Genomic DNA, 23,966 nt, shown 5'->3' on the forward strand with positions numbered 1-23,966 from the left:
ACGAATATTGGAGTGGGTTGCCGTTTCCTCCTCCAGGGGATGTTTCTGACCCAGGGATTGAACCTGCATCTCCTGCATTGCAGGCAGATTCTTTACCTGCTGAGCCACTGGGGAAACCTCAACTGTTTCTAATCTAAGGGTAACAAACTCCTATAAGGCTTCAGGACGCCTATAACCCCAAAATGGGGATTCAGCCCCAGATAGTGGGATTATGAAGGGAACGAGGTAGAGTGATCTCTCTCTATAAGCTTGAGATCCCAGAGCTGGTTAAGCCCCTCTCACTGATTGTGTGACTGTATGGTCAGAGGCAGCTGTAAGGAAACACTGAAAAAGGGGAGTCAGGTAGTGGCATGTCTGTAGTATTTGTGTTGTACTCTCTGTGGTTGGCAGAGCTGTAATTAACTGATGGGGAAACTACAGTCCTCTTAGTAGGCCCAAACCTTTCCTGAAGATAAAGGCATCACCCTACAAGATGGCTCTCCAGCTCCTTGAAGCACTAACATTAAAACCACTCATCCAGCTGTTTTTGCTCTGATTCCAAAATCACCAGACAACCTTGTGATTACAATATTGCTTCTAGTGATCATTTGCCTAAAGAAAGAAGTCATTCTTTCTTTATAGAGCAGCCAGGGTGGTCTATTTTTTGTGGCATTTATATTTCTCCAGCAACATCTTAGTATATCTTTAATTTGCTGATTTTATTATATATATTAATAATAATATAATTATGGTATATAGATACTTGCATTGTATAGAATATATTTGCATATATAATCTACAATATATAAAATACAATACAATATATAATACAATGTATAATTGTATTATATTGTATATAATATTGTCTATTAATAAATAAAATTATTATTGTATATAATTAATAATAATTTGTGCTTAGTCACTCAGTTGTGTCTGACTCTTTGTGACTCCATGGACTGTAGCCCACCAGGCTCTTCTGTCCATGGGGATACTCCATGCAAGAATACTGGAGTGGGTTGTCATGCCTTCCTCCAGGGGATCTTCCCAACCCAGGGATTGAGCCCAGGTCTTCCACATTGCAGGAGGATTCTTTACCATCTAAGATACCAGGGAAACCCAATTAATATTAATATATATTAATAATATATATATAATAAAATCAGCAAATTAAATATATACAAAGATTATACATACAAAATTAAGTACAAAATGTTTTAGTTCTTATAATGAGTTCTGCTCATAAATTTCAAGCAATTAACTGTCTTACAAGTGTAGTCAGTGAAAAGGTGATCTACACTGGCATTAAGGTTTATACACTAGCTTGTTACAGCAAAATGAGAAACACTGAATGTGCCAAGTTGAGACCCAGACACTGTGTCAATAGTAGGCTTCATCAGCAGGACCCTAGGTGAGGTCCTGCTCACTGATGAGGCTGGGACATCGTCATTTCGTCTGTTATTTCCAACAGCCACGACTTATGTGCAGGGGAAGACAAATGATTGTTTCATTAAAAAACTTGAAGTGGATTTTGACTTTTCCTGTCCCTCTCTGTTTTGAAATGAAACAAAAGTTACATAAAAAAGAATAAAACCATGATAGTACTAGATTTCAAGAAGGGTGCAGTCAGCAAACTGGGACAGGAGGTATTAATAGGAAAGATAAACCAAACAAAATCAGATTGATCAGAAACCTAAGAGAAAAGAAGAATCTGGAACTGCACATAAGTGAAAGAGAAGATCAAGAAAACAAAAACAACAGGGGTTATCATTTGTCCTGAGAAAATGTACTTCAGTAACCAATAATGACCAATCTAGAAATTCAATGCCATTTAACACTTAAACAGAAATCAAAAATATTTGATGAAAATTAATAGCATGAAATATAAGCACCAATCTAAACAAAGGGAAAACCAACTCCCTCCAAAATAAGTGATAACTGGAGAAGGTCCTAAATAAATATTGTATATCATTGGAAAGTTTTGAGATACATTATCTCTCTGCAGGAAAAAAAAGGAGACAGGCTGCTATAAAAAGTTAATAATCAGAATAAAAATATAACTGCCAAACAGACAATCCTATTTAATACAAGGGCAGAAAAATAAGTATTGATATAGCTGAAGACTATGAATAAACCAATAGGCAGGTTGAGTGAAGTGATTCATTAAGAGAAAATGAAGGATAGATAAGAAGACTAATGGCTAGCAAGAAGTTCTAAAAGCAAAGAACAAAGAAGAAATAAACATTTAATTTGATGAAAATTTCTTTGTGCTGAAAAAAAGATCTGAGTTTTTACAATGAAATGACATTACCGACTCTATGGACATGAGTTTGAGAAGGCTTTGGGAGTTGGTGATGGACAGGGAAGCCTGGCGTGCTGCAGTCCATGGGGTCACCAAGAGTTGGACACGACTGAGCAACTGAATTGAACTGATTATATGAATGCAAATCCGTATAAATGAAATAGAGAAGGTCTGGTCAATTCATAGCAAGTTTATGAGCTTCAAAGGACAAGGGAAAGCAAAAACCAAACTACCTACAAAGAAAAAAGTGAAATCAGTGCCCTAAAAATAGTATTTCAGTGCAATGAAAATATTCTACAGCAAGACTCTTCACTGCATAGGGAATACTGAAAGTGTCAAAAGGATTGCTGAAATTCACCACTCACTAAAGGTTTTCAGAGAAGTGACTTGAGGTTACGCTGTAGGTCTAGAAAAACAAAAATGAATACAATATAGGAACAGATTGTCTACACGAAGCAGTGATGGGCAAAAGTGCCCATGTACTGTATAACTGATGCTGAAAAACTGCTGATAAAGTGCTTGTGATATTTTATGTGATTGGCAAGAAATCACTCTGAATTAATAGGAGACACAATATTAAAAACAAAGCGAACAAAGAAACAAAGCTAAGGCAAAACCAAATTACAACCAGAAAACCAGATGATTTCAAAACTTGGGTAGTAAGCAGTGAGCACAGAAAAGTGTAAGGATGGGAGAAATGGAATTCTTGTTTTGAGTGAAAAGGTAGATTATAAAAACAAGTTAATTGTCAACTCAGACAGAAAAATGTACATTTGTTAAAAAATTAAAGGCAACATGGTAAACATGGGTATTAATGTATAATAAAAGGTGGCATTTTATATTACTGGGAAAAGAGCAACTGGACCTATACGTCACCCAAATACATAGTAAAATTTTCAAATGTATCAGAGATATAAATTTTACAAATGAAACCACACATGCACTGAAAGAAACCAAGAGTGGAATCTTTCATTATCTCTGTTGTCCATTGTTCAGTCGTGCCCAGCTCTTAGCGACCCCGTGGACTGCAGCATGCCAGGTTTCCCTGTTCTTTTACTCTCTAGGGGTGACGAAAGCATTCTAATTATGACCTCCAATCAGAGGTGATAACAGAAGATTGACAATTATTATACAGTGTTTTGATCACTTTAGCTTCCCAGTAAATCTGGAAATTATGTTAGTTATTTTCACTTGCATTTAATTTTAGAACCAGTTTGAACTTTGGTTGGGATTGGACTGAATCTATAGCTAATTTGGGGAAAAATTGACATCTTAAAAATACTGAGTGTCCCGATCCATCAACATGGTGTATTTCACTATTTCTTTAGGTTTTATTTAATTTCTCCCAGTGATGTTTTGTGATTTTCAGCATACATGTTGTGTGACACATTTTGTTAAATTTATTTGCTAGTATTTCATGATGTGGGACCCTGTCTTAACAGATATTGTATTTTTAATTTCAATGATCAATTACTACTATATAAAAATACAATTTATTTTTGTATATTGACTTTGTATCCTGAAACCTTGCTAAACTCAATTATTACAGTGGCTTTTTTTTTTTTTTTGCAGTTTTAAGAATATTTTACATAGAAAATCATGTTTTCTGCAAACAAACATAGGTGTGCTTCTTAAATTTAATCTCTATGCTTTTTTACTTGCCTTACTGCACTGGCTAGAAACTTAAGTACAATGTTATATAAAAATATCCTTCCTGGCCTTGTTCTCAATCTGAGGGTATTTCACCAGAAAGTATGCTCTTGGCTATCGGCTTTTCAAAGAGGACTCATCACACTGAGCAGTTTCCTTTTATTTCTGCTTTGTGGAAATTTTATCATGATTTGATATTGAATTTTGTCAGTTCTTTTTTTCTGTCTGTGTGCAACTATTGAATTATATGATGTTTCTCATTTATTTTGCATTAAGAAAATAAACTGTGAATTAATTTGATATCTGAATGTTAAACCAGCCAAGCAGTCCTAGAACAAGCCTTATTTGTCATGATGTCTTATCCTTTTTGGAAGGAAAGTTATGAGCAACCTAGACAGCATATTCTAAAGCAGAGACATTAGTTTGCCAACAAAGGTCCATCTAGTCAAGGCTTTGGTTTTTCCTGTGGTCATGTATGGATGTGAGAGTTGGACTGTGAAGAAGGCTGAGCGCCGAAGAATTGATGCTTTTGAACTGTGGTGTTGGAGAAGACTCTCGAGAGTCCCTTGGACTGCAAGGAGATCCAACCAGTCCATTCTAAAGGAAATCAGCCCTGGGTGTTCTTTGGAAGGACTGATGCTGAAGCTGAAACTCCAGTACTTTGGCCACCTCAAGCGAAGAGTTGACTCATTGGAAAAGACTCTGATGCTGGGAGGGATTGGGGGCAGAAGGGGACGACAGAGGATGAGATGGCTGGATGGCCTCACTGACTCGATGGACGTGAGTCTGAGTGAACTCCGGGAGATGGTGATGGGCAGGGAGGCCTGGCGTGCTGCAATTCATGGGGTCGCAAAGAGTCGGACACAACTGAGCAACTGAACTGAACTGAACTGATTATCCTTTTTACATATCATCATCTATTTACAATATTTTATTAAGAATTTTTGCATCTATGTTCATGAGGGACATTGCTCTGAGTTTTCTTGTCTTACAATGTCTTTCTTTGGCTTTAATATCAGAGAAATACTGGTTTAATAAATCAAACTACAAAAACTTTCCTCTCCTCTTATTTCTGAAAGAGTTCATATAGAGTTAGTATCAAAAAAGACACAGTGCAAACTATAAGCAGTGATTACCTCTGGACAGAAGAATTAGTAGGAGGCAGAGGTGGGGGATGAAGGTCTTTCACTTTTTACTTTTCATCCTTTGGGACTATTTCTTTTTTTCCCAGTAAGCATTTATTTTGAAATTGCAGAAGGGAAAATGTTTACAAAAAGGAAAAGAAAACTCAATTGTGATTTAGCAATTTCTTTTCTAAAGTGGCACATCTTCCCACTTGAATTCACTCTCTAAAAACTTCTAGTTTTGTGAGAACCAGTTAATACAATTTTATTATAAATGGCTAGGAATGTAGTAAGAAGCACAAGGTTTGGTAGGTATGTATGTTCACCCCACCTTGCTGGGTCATGACCTGACTTAACGTTGGCAGTTAGCATTCTATCTATCCTAGCAATGACTTCCAAGGACTTGTGGATCCTTGTTACAAATAAGTTTATTAATATCTGTTCAGATATTTTATCTGCCTGCAATGCAGGAGACCTGAGTTCAATTATTTTCAGAACTACTTGGGGACTCATATTCATGTTGATTATCTTCAGTAATTTGGCAGGTTACTTATTTCACGTAGATAGTCAAGTTTCAAAATTCTGAAATCTTCTTAATCTGGAATTCAAAAGACTGTTTTATATATAATATCCCTTGACTATCTTTCAAAATGAAGTGGAGATTATCTATCTATCTATATATGGTATCAACTTCTGCTGCTGCTGCTGCTGAATCGCCTCAGTTGTGTCCAACTCTGTGTGACCCTATAGACGGCAGCCCACCAGGCTCCCCCGTCCCCGGGATTCTCCAGGCAAGAACACTGGAGTGGGTTGCCATTTCCTTCTCCAATGCATGAAAGTGAAAAGTGAAAGTGAAGTCGCTCAGTCGTGTCCGACTCTTAGCGACCCCATGGACTGCAGCCCACCAGGCTCCTCCGTCCATGGGATTTTTCAGGCAACAGTACTGGAGTGGGGTGCCATTGCCTTCTCTGGGCATCAGTTTCTAATGTCTGCCAGTTCAGGTTTCATAGGAGTGTTTTCAAGCCAAGGAATTTGGAGCATGTGGACATTTCAAAGCATGACTGTTGTTCTACATTCTTTTCTCTGTATCTCTAATGATTGTGAATATACACAGATCACTGAAGACTGAAAACCATTCTCAATGGAGTAATAGCTGAAATGAGGTCAAGGACCTTCTATTATACTCAAGTACTTTCCATTTAAAGAGAGAAAGAGAGTGGAAAGCACACGCTAAGTCACGGTGCGTAAATTGCTAGCTGCAACCTCAGGTTTCTGAGTCCTACTGAACCTAGATATCACAGACTTCTTCCTACAACAGGTACTTGTTTTTTGTATTTCCTCCAAGCTGGTTATTGGAGATGTTTCTGCACTTCTGATTCTCAGATCTCTGGAAATGATTTTCTTGAAATAAGAAATAATGCCTGAGATTACAGCATATACTCAACAAAAATGCTGGCCTAAATGAATGGATGAATGAACAAACACAGGACAAGAACTCTTAACAGAAGCCTGAGATTTGTGTTAAAATGGGACAAGGGCCTTCTCATCCAAAAATAGAGCAAACTATTGTGGTTGAGTCTCCCGGAACCTCCCTTAGACTGATTATCTAATGATATGTTTAATCAGCATAAGTCTCTTTATTGGTAATGCCAATTCCGTGTCTAGCCCTTGCTTGGTTAAATGCATAAAGAGGATAAAACATGGCAGCTGGTCCTGCTGCTGCTGCCTCAGTTTGATGGAGGAAATAGGAAAAGTATCAGTTAAAATATCAATAGCTTATACAACTGGAGTAGAACACATGACTTGGGGCAAAGCAGCATAACGATGGATGCCAGGTATATCTCAATGGTTGGAAACGATATTCATGGCCTCATATGCTTATATACCATAACATGAAGGCTAATGTCAAAACAAAGCATTTTAGATACTTTGAGGAGAAGGCAATGGCAACCCACTCCAGTACTCTTGCCTGGAAAATCCCATGGGTGGACGAGCCTGGTAGGCTGCAGTCCATGGGGTTGCTAAGAGTCGGACACAACTGAGCGACTTCACTTTCGCTTTTTCACTTTCATGCATTGGAGAAGGAAATGGCAACCCACTCCAGTGTTCTTGCTTGGAGAATCCCAGGGACGGGGGAGCCTGGTGGGCTGCCATCTCTGGGGTCACACAGAGTCGGACACGACTGAAGTGACTTAGCAGTAGCAGCAGCAGGTACTTTGAACATGTTTCTTAATTCACTGAATTCTTACAACCACTCTTAAAGGTAGTCATTATTAATCCTGCTTTAAAGATGAGGCTTACCTGTTGCTCAAGGTTTTAGAGCAAGCAACAGACATTATCTCGGAACTTATTAACCTCAGATATGCAGATGACACCACCCTTATGGCAGAAAATGAAGAAGAACTAAAGAGCCTCTTGATGAAACTGAAAGAGGAGATTGAAAAAGTTGGCTTAAAGCTCAACATTCAGAAAAGTAAGATCCTGGCATCCCGTCCCATTACTTCATGGCAAATAGATGGGGAAACAGTGGAAACAGTGGCTGACTTTATTTTTGGGGGCTCCAAAATCACTGCAGATGGTGATTGTAGCCATGAAATTAAAAGATGCTTACTCCTTGGAAGGAAAGTTATGACCAACCTAGGTAGCATATTAAAAAGCAGAGATATTACTTTGCCAACAAAAGTCCGTCTAGTCAAGGCTATGGTTTTTCCAGTAGTCATGTATGGATGTGAGTGAAAGTGAAAGAAAGAAAGAAAGAAATTGAAGTCACTCAGTCATGTCCGACTCTTTGCAACCCCATGGACTGTAGCTTACCAGGCTCCTCTGTCCATGGAATTTTCCAGGCAAGAGTACTGGAGTGGATTGCCATTTCCTTCTCCAGGGGATCTTCCCGACCCAGGGATCGAACCTGGGTCTCCCGCATTGTAGGCAGACACTTTACCATCTGAGCCACCAAATGTGAGAGTTGGACTATAAAGAAAGCTGGGCACCAATGAATTGATGCTTTTGAACTGTGGTGTTGGAGAAGACTCTTGAGAGTCCCTTGGACTGCAAGGAGATCCAACCAGTCCATCCTAAAGGAGATCAGTCCTGGGTGTTCATTGGAAGGACTGATGTTGAAGCTGAAACTCCAATCCTTTGGCCACCTGATTCGAAGAGCTGACTCATTGGAAAAAACCCTGATGCTGGGAGGGATGGGGGGCAGGAGGAGAAGGGGACGACAGAGGATGAGATGGTGGATGGCATCACTGACTCAATGGATGTGGGTTTGGGTGAACTCCGGGAGTTGGTGATGGACAGGGAGGCCTGGCGTGCTGCAATTCATGGGGTCGCAAAGAGTCACACATGACTGAGTGACTAAATTGAACTGAACCAAAAGCTGGCCTCCACTAAAACGGTGCTTTTCCCAGTAGATATGAAATCTCTTACTAGAATCCTGAGTCTTGAAATGAGGCTGTGTTTATGACAGTGGACCCAGTATTTGTTTGAATGAATGCGTAATAGAAAGGTGGCTCTGCACACAAAGTGCAACAGCCACTGCCTTCAGAGCTGGAGGCAGAGTGGAGGCCAGTGAGGATAAGTAGAAGGAAGAGTAGACATTGCTCAGTGAACAGAGTCTGGTGGTGTGGTCATACCGGCAACACGGTGGCTTCAGTCCAGTTCAGTTGCTCAGTCGTATCCAACTCTTTGCAACCCCATGGACTGCAGCACACCAGGCTTCCCTGTCTATCACCAGCTCCTAGAACTTACTCAAACTCATGTCCATTGAGATGGTGATGCAATCCAACCATCTCATCTTCTGTTGTCCCTTTCTCCTCCTGCCACGTGGTGGCTAGTACCCTACAAGGAGACCATGGTGCTTTCTAGGCAGGAAGTAAGGGCAGTGACTCTGAGGCTTGTGTCCTGACATCTGTGGGTGTTCTTACCAGGCTAAAAGTGGATCATAAGGCTTTATCACTTAGGGTTTTATTTTTATGATCATAAAAGTAGTAATTTCTTCTGTTGAAAATTTGATTCATTTTGATAAGGCCTGTGGACAGTTTACTCTTAGAAAGTTTACCCTAAGATCTTATTTAGAATGTATTTTAATAAGAAATGTACAAGTAACAAAGTCAAAGCTATCTTAATTCACACTTGCATGTTCAAATGTGGGTTTAAAAATAAATAGCAAGACATTTGGGCAGAGTAACTAAATCCACAGGGACTTTCAATGTGAACTTGATGGCCAGTGATGGAAAGAACCTCTGTTACTGAATTCTAATAGAAGCATGTTGGTGTCTAGTGTTGTCTGATACTTCTAAAATGAACTGACGATATGTAATACAGTATTACATAGTTACAAGATGACTGATGAAAGATCCAAAGCTTCAATAGAAACCAAATGATTAAATAAATGAGGTATATATTGGCATTCACATAAATGCCAATTTTAAAGATTACACAGAATGTAATAATATATAATTGTTTTTATATTTTTAAAGATTACATAAAATGTAATCTATTTTATAATTTTAATAATTACACAGAATGAAAAATGTGTATGAGCAGAATTCAAAACAGCATGTATATTAAGATGACAAGGGTATAAAATTATGAATGAATAGGAAAGAGATGAAAACAGTTACATTGTGGGTTTGTGATTTAATAATTTTAAAATAAAAATTAGAAAGTAAGGGATCCAGCAATATTGAAAAAGTAGTTTAAAATAGTATGCCATGAAGAATAATCATAATTCAAAAATACAGCTGGCCTTTGAACAACACAGGTTTGAAATGTGTGGGTCCACTTCTTTGCACACACACACATGATTTAACCACAAAGGAAAAAATTTCAGATTCAGAGAGATACAGGCATAACCAAAGAAAAAACAGGTATGATTTTGATAGAGAAAAACATCTTTTAAGGAAACTAACTTAACTAAAGGGGATTATGCTGTTAATGGAATGAGGCTCAGGTTTTACCTTGCTGTTCCGTAGAATGGAGATCTTTGTAAGCAGAAGTTTGATCAACCTGATCAATCTCTGTGTCTCTGAATAACTCTTTTCTCACTGCACATGTGAGTATGGAGCTGTGGGGTGTTCCAGGAGTGCCATGCCAAGGAGAGGCCACAGATCTTCCCCAAAGTCTCTATACTAAACCTGGTGTGCCCTCCTCACCCAGTCCACCCTCACCTCACTCTGCACCCATCAGAAATACCTATGCTTTTTGCTCCAAGGATGCTGAGAGTTTTCATGTACAATATAAGGCATGGCCTGGTGTGATTTTTCTACTGCTAGGACTACTCCAGCTTCTCATCTCTTTCTTCATCCATCCAATCATCCATCTAATACGTGTTTACTGAGCACCTACTAACCATGTTCAATACTGTATGAGGTGCTGGAGGACAATGTGAATGGAACAGGTTGGGTGATGTCCTCAAAGAACTTTCCATGAAGCCTGTCCCTGAATCTATCACCTGCCTCCTTCATTCTCCATCATCATGTCTTTTGCTCCCAGAGATAAAGTCATCTCTAAGGTTAAAGATGTGCCACCTTTCTGTATCTCAGCTTTTGAATTCTCTAGCTCTTCAGTTCAGTCAGTTCAGTCGCTCAGCCGTGTCCGACTCTTTGCGACCCCATGAATCGCAGCACGCCAGGCCTCCCTGTCCATCACCAACTCCCGGAATTCACTCAGACTCACGTCCATCGAGTCAGTGATGCCATCCAGCCATCTCATTCTCTGTCTTCCCCTTCTCTTCCTGCCCCCAGTCCCTCCCAGCATCAGAGTCTTTTCCAATGAGTCAACTCTTCGCATGAGATGGCCAAAGTACTGGAGTTTCAGCTTCAGCATCATTCCCTCCAAAGAAATCCCAGGGCTGATCTCCTTCAGAATGGACTGGTTGGATCTCCTTGCAGTCCAAGGGACTCTCAAGAGTCTTCTCCAACACTCTCTAGCTCTTACTTCCATCCTAATCCCATCTGGTTGGATATTTCAAAACTTTTCTGAAAGCTCTCTAGACTTTATTTGTTTTCCTTTTCCTTATATTTCATTTGCAAGCAACCTTGACCTATGACCTTCCTGGATCAGTCATGCCAACCCTGAGATTCAGCAATATATACATTTTACTAGGTCTTCCCTGTAGCTAAATGGTAAAGAATCTGCCTGCAACACAGAAGGCCCGGGTTCGATCCCTGGGTCAGGAAGATCCTGTGGAGAAGGGAATGGCAATCCACTCCAGTACTCTTGCCTGGAGAATCCAATGGACAGAGGAGCCTGGCGGGCTACAGTCTGTGGGATCGCAGAGCGTGGGACACGACTGAGCGAGTAACACTACTACAGTACACTATACATTTTATAAGCTAGATGCTGGGGGACACAATGGTTACTAAGGAGTTTCTCCCATCCAAGAGCTAAGTAATCTGGTCTGAAAATGTAGCAGCAACAAGGGACCCTGCCCTTCCTGTGTCTCAGGGTATTTTAACACTCTGGTTGACTTATGATGAATCTATGTTTGAATGCCAAATTCTCTTCTGTTAGCCTTGGAGTAGCCTGAAGGCAGAAGCCATGTGTCTGCTTTTTAATCTGGGACCAACGTCCCGTGGGCTAATGCACTCACCTCACCAAGACTGGGATCTTGGGCATCTTCTTAGAGACTTTAAAGAAGCTCGTGTCGCCTTTGTTGTCGGTGAAGTACACACCGGCCACGCTGGTCACGAGGTTCCCTGGGAACGTGAACAGAACCCTTTCATCATCGCCCTGGTTGGCCCAATCCCAGGCTTGGCCTCCAATAAGCAAGCCTCCTCCACGTTTCATGAACTTGACTAACTTCTCAGTCATGGTTTCATTGTAGGCATCAATGCAGTAAACGCCCAGGGAGTCTTTCACTTCGGGCTCAACCTTTGCCTCCACTCCAGAGCCCTCCAGGATTTTGGCCAGAGGTGCCAGGGAGGGGTGCACACCCACGGGAGCCCCGGGGGAAGAGCAAAGCCAACCCACTGCGTTGAGGAGAAAGGGAGTGAGCTGGGCCTCCACCAAGTAGTCCTCGTGGGACACCACCACCAGGCGGCCTCGGCCATAGGAGGAGGCCGCGATGAGGACCTGGCCCATGTCATTCACCATCACCGGGAAGGAGGCTTCTCCGATAAGAAGCAGTTCACACGGGACGGCGTCTTCGGGGACATCCCAGCTTGTCACTCCATTCATAAGGGCCTCGAAGGCAGCAGACGGAGTCGCCATGGCTGGACCGGCTTCTGCAGAGAGGAAAGCAAAGACTCAGCCTGGTGAAGAATCGGTAAACAAACAAACGAGCCAAGCAGTTCACTCTTCCCTAGCTGGGGCAGCTCTTCCCACTGAGCAGATGAGACCGACGCTGTGAACAGACTCAAGCACTCAAGCACTCAAGCACTCAAGGCTGTCGGTGTCTCCAACCCAGGAGACCCTGTTGTGCCCTGTCCATTAACACTCTTACTGTCAAACTAAGTGAGCTCCACGCATTTCCGTCACAGAAGGAAACAAACAGGAGTTAAGAACAAAGGCAGAACTGTGTCTCCAAAGACATACGTTCAAGTACTAACTCCCAGTACCTGTATGACCTTATTTGGAAATAGAGTCTTTGCAGATTCTTGCCTGAAAAATCCCATGGACCGAGAAGCCTGGTGGGCGATAGTCCAAAGGGTCGCAAAGTGTCAGACATGCCTGAGTGACTAAGCACACAATTTAATGACTGGAGTCTTTAAAAGAAGAGGAAATTGGGACACAGGTACCCAGGGAGAGATACACAGGCTATGAGAACATGTAGGCAGGTATCAGGGTCTCTGTGATGTCTCAATGAGCCAAGGAATGCCAAAGACTGCCAGTGAACACCAGAGGTAGGCCAGACGCATGAAACAGACTCTCCTTCAGAACTTCCAGAAAGAACCAATCCTGTCAACACTTGGATATCAAACATCTAAGCCTCTAGAACTGCTACAGAATACATTTCTGTTGTTTTAAGCTACTCAGTTTGTGGCACTTTACTGCAGCAACCACAGGAAAGCAACACAGTGGTGCAGCGCGCTGTCTCCCCACCCCCGCTCCACCCCACTCGGCGCTCACACTGATCATATTAATCTCAGCGTGGGCCCAGAAAACCAAAAGCAGAAAGTAATACATTATGAATTGATAGCAGATTATTACTTGCACCCAGACATAGCAGCAAAAGGTGTATATGTCAATAGATGTGCAGTCACAAAAACCCTCTGCTTCTTCACCTTGAGCTCCCTGCTTAAGGTCACTCTGCACTCTGACCTCCTCTATGTGCCCTTTACTGAAGCACTTCCCTCATGGACAGACTGTTTAACAGTCAGGACAACCAGTCCTCACCATCCTCCCTGACCACTCAGTGGCTCTGGACAATGCTGCTCCCTGGTCCCCGAGGCTCTTACCACCTCTAAACTTATGGCCAGGCTCATGGTCTGCAACCTCTTGAACCGCTTCCTTCCTGGCCTCTCCTTCCCTCTTCTGAAAATGCAGAGATTCCTTAGGTGTTTATCTTTGGCCCTTACCTCTTTTTCCTTGTCTCACTCAAGGTATGATGGCAAAGCAATTATTAATACACGCTTAGGCTCTGGAGTTAGGCTGTCTGGGTTTGAATCTCAGCTCTGCTGTTTACTAACTGAGATCAGGCAACACTTCTCAGACTTGGTTTCCTCATTCATTAAGTAGGAAAAATGGCATCTACCACACAGGACTGTTTTGAAGATGAAAGGAATAGCATTGGTTAGCATTGGTTAAGTGCCCTTCCATTATTTATTTTATTGCCTAAAATTACTTGATCTAAAGTATATTTTATATATATATATATATACACACACACAGATATATGTGTATATATATCTTTGCTTAAAATTACTAGATTAAGAGTAATTTTATACACACACACACACACACACACACTGTGTGGGCTATAGTCCATGGGGTTGCAAAACAGTCAGATGTAACTTAGCAACTAAACAACAAACTACTATATATATATAATGCATATAAATGCATGCGTGTGTGCTTAGTCACCCAGAGTCTTTGCGACCCCATGGACTGTAGCTCCCCTGGCTTCTCTGTCCATGAGATTCTCCAGGCAAAAATACTGGAATGGGTTGCCATTCCCTTCTCCAGGGGATCTTCTCGGCCCAGGGATAGAACCCTCGTCTCGTGCATTGCAGGTGGATTCTTTACAGTCTGAGCCACCAGGGAAGCCCATATATATATAAATATATATATTTATATGTATATGAGTATCAATTACTTATTATACATATATATATATGTGTGTATGTGTGTGTATATAAATCTTCGCTTAAAATTACTTGATTAAGAGTAACTATTTAAGTATGTGTATTGAAACTCCAGTACTTTGGCCACCTCATGCGAAGAGTTGACTCATTGGAAAAGACTCTGATGCTGGGAGGGATTGGGGGCAAGAGGAGAAAGGGACAACAGAGGATGAGATGGCTGGATGGCATCACTGACTCGATGGACGTGAGTCTGAGTGAACTCTGGGAGTTGGTGATGGACAGGGAGGCCTGGCGTGCTGCGATTCATGGGGTCTCAAAGAGTCGGACACGACTGAGTGACTGATCTGATCTGATCTGATCTGATAATAGGAAACTCTTATAAAGTGAAAAAAATCCAATGTTAGATTTTTACCAACACTGGATTAAGTATTTATTGACTTTGATTTTTATAGAGTTCATATTTTAGAGCCAATACTAACACTACTGATTATCTTTAGTTAAATATTTTGATGGGTTCTTGAAAAAATCCTTGGCATAGCCCTTGTCTGTGCCTTCCCCACGCCACGGATGCAAAGGCCCTGGTCCTGACATAACTAATAAACGCAAGAGCCCTACTGAAAGTACATTCTGCCATTTGTAACTGTCTCAAAACTACAAAGTCTTAACTTTTCCCCCTCCAAATTAGCTCCTCTTGGGTAAATTCCATAAGCTCGAGGTCCCTAGTTGTTAAAGAGTAATCTGCACCCCACAGAGAAGATACAATCAGCAGACAGTTGGTTAATGAGGGCTTGTCCTGCCCCTGCTCCTCCTGGGGTCCACAAACAGCCGGGACAGCAAGCACAAGGAGTCACAGTTGTGTCTCCTCTCCCTCCTGCTCCACATCCAGCTGGCCATAGCGTTGTCCATCATGGTTTCCAACACACGCTTCCGCTAACCTAGTTTAGGTCCTCAGTAATTCATTCCTGGACAAAAGCATCTGGCTTCTACGTCATCAGTATCTGTTCTCACCTTTATTCTTCTACAGTCACAGATTGTATTATTTCCCAGAAAAGAAGACCCAGAGCTTCATCTTTGCCCACAGGGGAAAATCTGAGCTTCCTCCTGGGGTTTAAGGCCTCCAGGTCTGGTTGCTCCTCACTTTCCAGCGTGTCTCCAGCAGCTTCCAGGATACTTGGCCTTCCTGGGCCTGCTCTAACTTGAGATTCTCTTTCCATTCTCTTTCTTCTGGTTCCCACTCCCACATCTTTCAAGCCACCAAAATCCTCCCCTTCTAAGAGAAGCTGGTCACAGAAAGTGAAGTCGGAAGTGAAGTCGCTCAGTCGTGTCTGGCTCTTTGTGACCCCATGGACTGTAGCCTACCAGGCTCCTCTGTCCATGGGACTTTCCAGGCAATAGTACTGGAGTGGATTGCTATTTCCTTCTCCAGGGGATCTTCCCGACCCAGGGATGGAACCCGGGTCTCCCGCATTGTAGACAAATGCTTTGCCGTCCAGAAGAGGAAACTTAAATAGCCAATTAATCAATGGAAATATGCTCAATCTCACAGGAAATTGAAATAACATATATGTTTTTCCATAAGCTTATATGAAAAGAAGTGGGGAAGGGGGCAAAGAAGAAAGAGGAAGAGGAGGAGGAGAAGATGAAGATAATTGACATCCCAATGTCCCAGAGGCTTTGGAAACACTAGCACGGTCTGTGAAAGGCCTGAGAATCTGAAAGCAATCTGACAGGGGCAACTCAGTTTCAAAGGTGTGCCCATCCTCAGACCAGCAAACCTAATAACCTTTCTTACAAAAATCAGAGCAGCAGTATGAAAGACACACATACAAGGTTGCTCACCACTACACAAAACTACAAATATAGATAGATACACGACAAACCGAGACGTGGAGATGGACAGATGACAAGGAAGGCTTCCCAGAACCAGTTTTTGACTCCCGAGGGTGCAGGATCGCTGATCCAACTTCCCCATACCCCCCAGACAGGCCATGGTGTCCACCGTGAGACCCTGGGGTGCAGCCCCTACCCACCACCCATACACACTCTGCAACAGCTGCCATACTGTCGGTAGTGTTGATACTCTGAAGTCGCCTAGAGCAGGGGACTCGTAATTTTCTCTCTCTAGCTGTACTCTAAGCTGGTTCATGGGAGAAGAAATATCTGTGGAGAAGTGACCAAAGGCATGGACAGGTGGCCTGGAGGTTTGAAAAGTAGGGAACAAGGGAGAAGAGGGGTGATTTCCTGCTGAGTTGGTTCCTGGGCTAGAGGGGTGGTGGCCTGAGGGGAGTGGGGTTTGGGAAGAAACACCGGAGCACGCCCTCTACGTCAGTTTTCCCCTTTCCTGCACTGTGAGTGAGGCTACTGTGTTAGCCCTGATCTGATAGCAATGCTGTGAATGTGGCAAGACAAGTTTTGAGAGGGAGAAATGTTCGAGTAAAGTATGATAATAGGTATTACAAAGCTATTACAAAGAATAGAGTTAAATCCAGTTTTCATACCTAGAAGAATGTCCCAGATACATCTGAAGTAAAAATTTCAAATCACTGCAATATGTAGGACACAAACCCACTTTTATATGGATAGAGAAACTAATAATAGTAATTTTAGGAGTAGTAACGATATAGTGCTTACCAGGCTCCAAGCATCATTATAAATGCTTTATATACATTATTTAATTCTGACAATAAACCACTGAGGTATGTGCTATCACTATTCCAATTTTAAAAATAGCCGAAACCAAACAACAACAACAAAAAAAACAGAAAACTTGATGGCCAGAGGATTTGCTACTTGGTTAAGTCACATAAGTGGTAAGAGATCGATTAACCATTCAAACCCAGGAAGTCTAGTATTGCAGTCCATGTTCTTAAGTACCAGAAACACATAAGTCTGTTACTCGGAATTTTACTGTTGTTGCACAGTTGCTCAGTCATGTCTGACTCTTTGAGACTCCACAGACTGCAGCCCACCAGGCCTCCCTGTCCTTCACTGTATTCTAAGTTGCTCAAACTCATGTCCATCAAGTCGGTGATGCCATCCAACCATCTCACCCTCTGTTGTCCCCTTCTTCTCCTGCCCTCAATCTCTCCCAGCATTAGTGTCTTTTCCAATGACTTGGATCTTTACATCAGCTGGCCAAAGTATTGGAGCTTAAGCCTCAGCATCAGTCCTTCCAGTGAATATTCAGGATTGATTTTCTTTGGGATTGACTGGTTTGATCTCTTTACTGACCAAGGGACTGTCAAGAGTCTTCTCCAGCACCGTAGTTCGAAAGCATCAATTCTTCGGTGCTCAGCCTACTTTATGGTCCAACTCTCACAGCCATACATGACAACTGGAAAAACCATAGCTTTGACTATCAGTTCAGTTCAGTCGCTCAGTCGTGTCTGACTCTTTGCGACCCATGAATCGCAGCACGCCAGGCCTCACTGTCCATCACCAACTCCCGGAGTTCACTCAGACTCATGTCCATCGAGTCGGTCATGCCATCCAGCCATCTCATCCTCTGTCGTCCCCTTCTCCTCCTGGCCCCAATCCCTCCCAGCATCAGAGTCTTTTCCAATGAGTCAACTCTTCACATGAGGTGGCCAAAGTATTGGAGTTTCAGCTTTAGCATCAGTCCTTCCAATGAACACCCAGGACTGATCTACTTTAGAATGGACTGGTTGGATCTCCTTGCAGTCCAAGGGACTCTCAAGAGTCTTCTCCAACACCACAGTTCAAAAACATCAATTCTTCAGTGCTCAGCTTTCTTCACTGTCCAACTCTCACATCCATACATGACCACTGGAAAAACCATAGCTTTGACTAGATGTACATTTGTTGGCAAAGTAATGTCTCTGCTTTTGAATATGCTATCTAGGTTGGTCATAACTTTCCTTCCAAGGAGTAAGCGTCTTTTAATTTCATGGCTGCAATCACCATCTGCAGTGATTTTGGAGCCCGCCAAAACAAAGTCTGACACTGTTTCCACTGTTTCCCCATCTATTTCCCATGAAGTGATGGGACCAGATGCCATGATCTTCATTTTCTGAATCTTGAGCTTTAAGCCAACTTTTTCACTCTCCTCTTTCACTTTCATCAAGAAGCTCTTTAGTTCCTCTTCATTTTCTGCCATAAGGGTGGTGTCATCTGCATATCTGAGGTTATTGATATTTCTCCCGGCAATCTTGATTCCAGCTTGTGCTTCTTTCCACCCCACATTTCTCATGATGTACTCTGCATATAAGTTAAACAAGCAGGGTGACAATATACAGCCTTGACGAACTCCTTTTCCTGTTTGGAACCAGTCTGTTGTACCATGTCCAGTTCTAACTGTTGCTTCCTGACCTGCATACAGGTTTCTCAAGAGGCAGGTTAGGTGGTCTGGTATTCCCATCTCTTTCAGAATTTTCCAGTTTGTTGTGAGCTACACAGTCAAAGGCTTTGGCATAGTCAATAAAGCAGAAATAGATGTTTTTCTGGAAATTTCTTGCTGATGATCCACTTGATGATCCAGTGGATGCTGGCAATTTGATCTCTGGTTCCTCTGCCTTTTCTAAAACCAGCTTGAACATCTGGAAGTTCACGGTTCACGTACTGCTGAAGCCTGGCTTGGAGAATTTTGAGCATTACTTTACTACCATGTGAGATGAATGCAATTTTGCGGTAGTTTGAGCATTCTTTGGCATTGCCTTTCCTTGGGATTGGAATGAAAACTGACCTTTTCCAGTCCTGTGGCCACTGCTGAGTTTTCCAAATTTGCTGGCATATTGAGTGCAGCACTTTCACAGCATCATCTTTCAGGATTTGAAAGAGCTCAACTGGAATTCCATCACCTCCACTAGCTTTGTTCGTAGTGATGCTTTCTAAGGCCCACTTGACTTCACATTCCAGGATGTCTGGCTCTAGGTCAGTGATCACACCATCGTGATTATCTGTGTCATGAAGCTCTTTTTTGTACAGTTCTTCTGTGTATTCTTGCCACCTCTGCTTACTATCTTCTGCTTCTGTTAGGTCCATACCATTTCTGTCCTTTATCTAGCTCATCTTTGCATGAAATATTCCCTTGGTAGCTCTAATTTTCTTGAAGAGATCTCTAGTCTTTTCCATTCTGTTGTTTTCCTCTAATTCTTTGCACTGATCACTGAGGAAAGCTTTTTTTATCTCTCCTTGCTATTCTTTGGAATTCTGCATTCAGATGCTTATATCTTTCCTTTTCTCCTGTGCTTTTCACTTCTCTTCTTTTCACAGCTATTTGTAAGGCCTCCCCAGACAGCCATTTTGCTTTTTTGCATTTCTTTTTCTCGGGGATGGTCTTGATCCCTGTCTCCTGTACAATGTCACGAACCTTATTCCATAGTTCATCAGGCACCCTGTCTATCAGATCTAGTCCTTTAAATCTATTTCTCACTTCCACTGTATAATCATAAGGGATTTGATTTAGGTCATACCTGAATGGTCTAGTGGTTTTCTCTACTTTCATCAATTTAAGTCTGAATTTGACAATAAGGAGTTCATGATCTGAGCCACAGTCAGCTCCCGGTCTTGTTTTTGCTGACTGTATAGAACTTCTCCATCTTTGGCTGCAAAGAATATAATCAATCTGATTTCAGTGTTGACCATCTGGTGATGTCCATGTGTAGAAACTTCTCTTGTGTTGTTGGAAGAGGGTGTTTGCTATGACCAGTGTGTTCTCTTGGCAAAACTCTATTAGTCTTTGCCCTGCTTTATTCCGTACTCCAAGGCCAAATTTGCCTGTTACTCCAGGTGTTTTTTGACTTCCTACTTTTGCATTCCAGTCCCCTATAATGAAAAGGACATCTTTTTTGGGTGTTAGTTCTAAAAGGTCTTGTAGGTCTTCATAGAACCGTTCAACTTCAGCTTCTTCAACGTTACTGGTTGGGACATAGGTTTGGATTACTGTGATATTGAATGGTTTGCCTTGGAAATGAACAGAGATCATTTTGTTGTTTTTGAAATTGCATTCAAGTACTGTATTTCAGACTCTTTTGTTGACCATGATGGCTACTCCATTTCTTCTAAGGGATTCCTGCCCTCAGTAGTAGATATAATGGTCATCTGAATTAAACTCACCCATTCCAGTCCATTTTAGTTCGCTGATTCCTAGAATGTCGACGTTCACTCTTGCCATCTCCTGTTTGACCACTTCCAATTTGCCCTGATTCATGGACCTGACATTCCAGGTTCCTATGCAATATCGCTCTTTATAGCATTGGACCTTGCTTCTATCACCAGTCACATCCACAACTGGGTATTGTTTTTGCTTTGGCTCCATCCCTTCATCTTTCTGGAGTTATATCTCCACTGATCTCCAGTAGCATATTGGGCACCTACCGACCTGGGGAGTTCCTCTTTAAGTATCCTATCATTTTGCCTTTTCATACTGTTCATGGGGTTCTCAAGGCAAGAATACTGAAGTGGTTTGCCATTCTCTTCTCCAGTGGACCACATTCTGTCAGAGCTCTCCACCATGGCCCATCTGTCTTGGGTGGCCCCACACGCATGGCTTAGTTTCACTGAGTTAGACAAGGCTGTGTTCTGTGTGATCATATTGGCTAGTTTTCTGTGATTATGGTTTCAGTGTGTCTGCCCTCTGATGCCCTCTCGCAACACCTACAGTCTTACTTGGGTTTCTCATCCTGAAAATCTATGGAGGCCACATTTCAACAAGCTAACACTGACTGCATAGGAAAGGAAGAGGTGAACAGTATTCATTCTCCTTATATAAGTCTGTTGTTCAGTCACTAAGTCATGCCTGACTCTTTGCGACCCCATGGACTGTAGCACACCAGGCTCGTCTGTCCTCCACTATCTCCTAGAGGTTTTTTTAAAAAATTAATTTATCTATTTTAATTGGAGGATAATTACTTTATAATACTGTGGTGGGTTTTGCTATACATCAAAATGAATCACCCATGGGTGCACAGGTGTCTCCCCATCCTGAACCCCACTCCCTGCCCCATCCCTCTGGGTTGTCCTAGAGCACTGGCTTTGTATCTCCTGGAATTTGGTCAGACTCTTGTCCATTGAATCAGTGATGCCATCCAACCATTTCTTCCTCTGCTGCCCCCTTCTTTTGCCTTCAGTCTTTCCCAGCTTCAGGGTCTTTTCCAGTGAGTCAGTTCTTTGTATCAGGTGGCCAAAGTATTGGAGCTTCAGCATCAGTCCTTCCAATGAATATTGATTTCCTTTAGAACTGAGTGGTTTAATCTCCCTGTTGTCCAAGGGATTCTCAAGAGTCTTCTCCAGCACCTCAATTTGAAAGCATCAATTCTTTACCACTCAGCCTTTTTTATGGTCCAACTCTCACATCCATACGTGATTACTGGCAAAACAATAGCTTTGACTATATGGATCTTTGTCAACAAAGTGATGTCTCTGCCTTTTTAATATGCTTTCTACGTTTGTCATAGCTTTTCTTCTGAGGAGTAAGCATCTACTTCCTTTGAATTGTTGTATGTATTACTATAATAATTAAAAATAGCATTTGCATACACACTAAGTCACTTCAGTTGTGTCCAACTCTTTGCAACCCTATGAACCACAGCCCACCAGGCTCCTCTGTCCATGGGATTCTCAGGCAAGAATACTGGAGTGGGTTTCCATGTCCTCCTCCAGGGGATCTTCAAACCCAGGGATCAAACCCAAGTCTCATTATGTTTCCTGCATTGGCAGGCGGGTTCTTTACCACGAGTGCCACCTGCAAAGCCCCAGAATAGCACAGATAATACAAATTCAGTCAAGTAAACCCATTAAACAATTGAATATATAAATGATTAGATTCATCAACTGATTCTATTTCACTCATCCTAAAACATCTTTCTTCATCTCCCGATAAATTATGCATTTGTCCACCAATAAATCTGATTTCCTCCTCTGTGGAGGTTCCTTGAATTTTGCAGCTAATTCTATCCCCGCTTTAACCAGCTAACAGTGACCCCAACGCTTGATTTTTAAACCAAACGCTTCCTTCTTGTGTTTGAATTCCTGTCTGCCCTCCTAGCTTTATGAGCACAGATGGACACAGCCTGGGGGAATCCTTATTTCTCCCGTTAAGTTCATCTTTGGTTCTCCTTATGGATCCTGCTTTCCCTGCTTTCTCCAGGCCCACTAGCTAATGAAACCCAAGGTACTTCTAAAGCAGAAGGTATCTCGGGCACAATTTGTAACTTAGGGGATAGAGCTTTATAAGTCCCTTGCCTCTACTACAAAGAGGCCCCATGGTACATGCACAGGGTCTCCTTTTAAGAGCTGTATCTGTAAGAGAGAGAAGGTAGAGGGCTAGCTTTGGATACTGTATCACACCTACATTATAGCTTGATTTTAAGTCCCCAAAGTAGAATAAGTATCTGAGGTCAGGGGACATGTTTTATATAGTTGGATTCCACCCCCAGGAATGAACAGGTACTCCATAGATGAATGACTGAATGATGGATGTGGGTATGAAGGGCAAACTTGGGATCACTTCTACAGCATATAGCCACTCTGGCCTTGAAAAATGATTCATATCACAGACACCAACTCTACAGGTCCTGGTCCATTTTTACCAGCAACCTCTTGTTTCTTTTTCTTTACATGTCTAATATCTTTTCCAGTGTCCACCATCTTCTGCTAATAGTAGCCATAATCAGGGTGGGTTCAACACCTTTCACATTCTGTTTTAGATATTACCAGTTCAATCTATTGATTTGATTTTCACTTAAAATGGTTTAATCCATACATTTAAAAGAATATGTAATGCACATAGAGGGCTTCCCAGATGGTATTAGTAGTAAAGAATCTGCCTGCCAGTGTAGGAGATGCAGGAGACGTGGGTTTGATCCTCGGGCCAAGAAGATCCCCTGGAGAAGGGAATGGCAATCCACTCCAGTATTCTTGCCTGAAAGCCCCATGGACAGAGAAGCCTGGCGAGCTATCGTTAGAAGGGTCACAAAGAGTCTGACACCACTGAACACACACACACTAATGCACATGTTAGAATACGATGTTAAAATAATCATAGAACAATACACAAAATTAAACTTCCATATACCAATCACCTAGCCTAAAAGACAGACCATTATTAATATCTTTCAAGGCACTCTTGTGGCCTTCCAGAATCAATTCCTTCCCCATCTCCATAAATGTAGGCATTCAAGACTTTGCTTTTTCTATTCTTCCAGTTCAACCTTAATGCAATCTTTTCTTAATCCCCAAGTTCCCTCCGGGGGCTCTCTGTCTTTCTCTCACTCATATTTGCCCACTTTTCTCACTCGGTAATTCCCAGGAAAATCGAGTAATGGAAGAGTATGGGCCCAGGAATGAGACCTGAGTTTTTTGTTTTTAAATCTACCTGCCGCTTCTTACTATTGATCAGCCTGCTTTCCAAGGTGTCTATCACATGGACAGTGTGGGAGAGGTCAGTCAGCTCTGCGGCGGCTGTCAGCACTAAAGTTCTGGTGTGGGATCCCTCTCCCACTTTCCCCTTCCAGGCTCTAGGTCGGCCAGATTTTCTTCCCTAGGCCCGGAGCCAGTCAGCAAAGAGCATGTCGGTGACGTCAGAGGAGTGGAGAGGGGGTTGAGATGGGGGAAGCAGGGGGCGGAGGGGTGAGGGGAGGGGAGACCACGGAAAGCTCGCGTGCATTGGCATGGAATTCTCAGGCCTGAGGGCAGGGAGCTTAGGGT

General features: G+C 42.2%; 1 protein-coding gene across 3 annotated transcripts in view; it reads right to left on the bottom strand.

Moving 5' to 3' along the window:
- The window catches only part of TCAF1 (TRPM8 channel associated factor 1), a 51,337-nt gene that overhangs the window by 13,085 nt on the left and 14,286 nt on the right, over positions 1–23,966 (bottom strand). For all 3 annotated transcript variants that reach the window (XM_061415002.1, XM_061415003.1, XM_061415001.1), the window contains one exon: positions 11,648–12,281. In XM_061415002.1, the coding sequence (XP_061270986.1) occupies positions 11,648–12,267 (620 nt within the window). In that variant the 5' untranslated portion in view covers positions 12,268–12,281. The remainder of the gene's footprint in view (positions 1–11,647; positions 12,282–23,966) is intronic.

The sequence above is a fragment of the Bos javanicus genome, chromosome 4 (assembly GCF_032452875.1).
Source record: "Bos javanicus breed banteng chromosome 4, ARS-OSU_banteng_1.0, whole genome shotgun sequence".
NCBI lineage: Eukaryota > Metazoa > Chordata > Mammalia > Artiodactyla > Bovidae > Bos > Bos javanicus.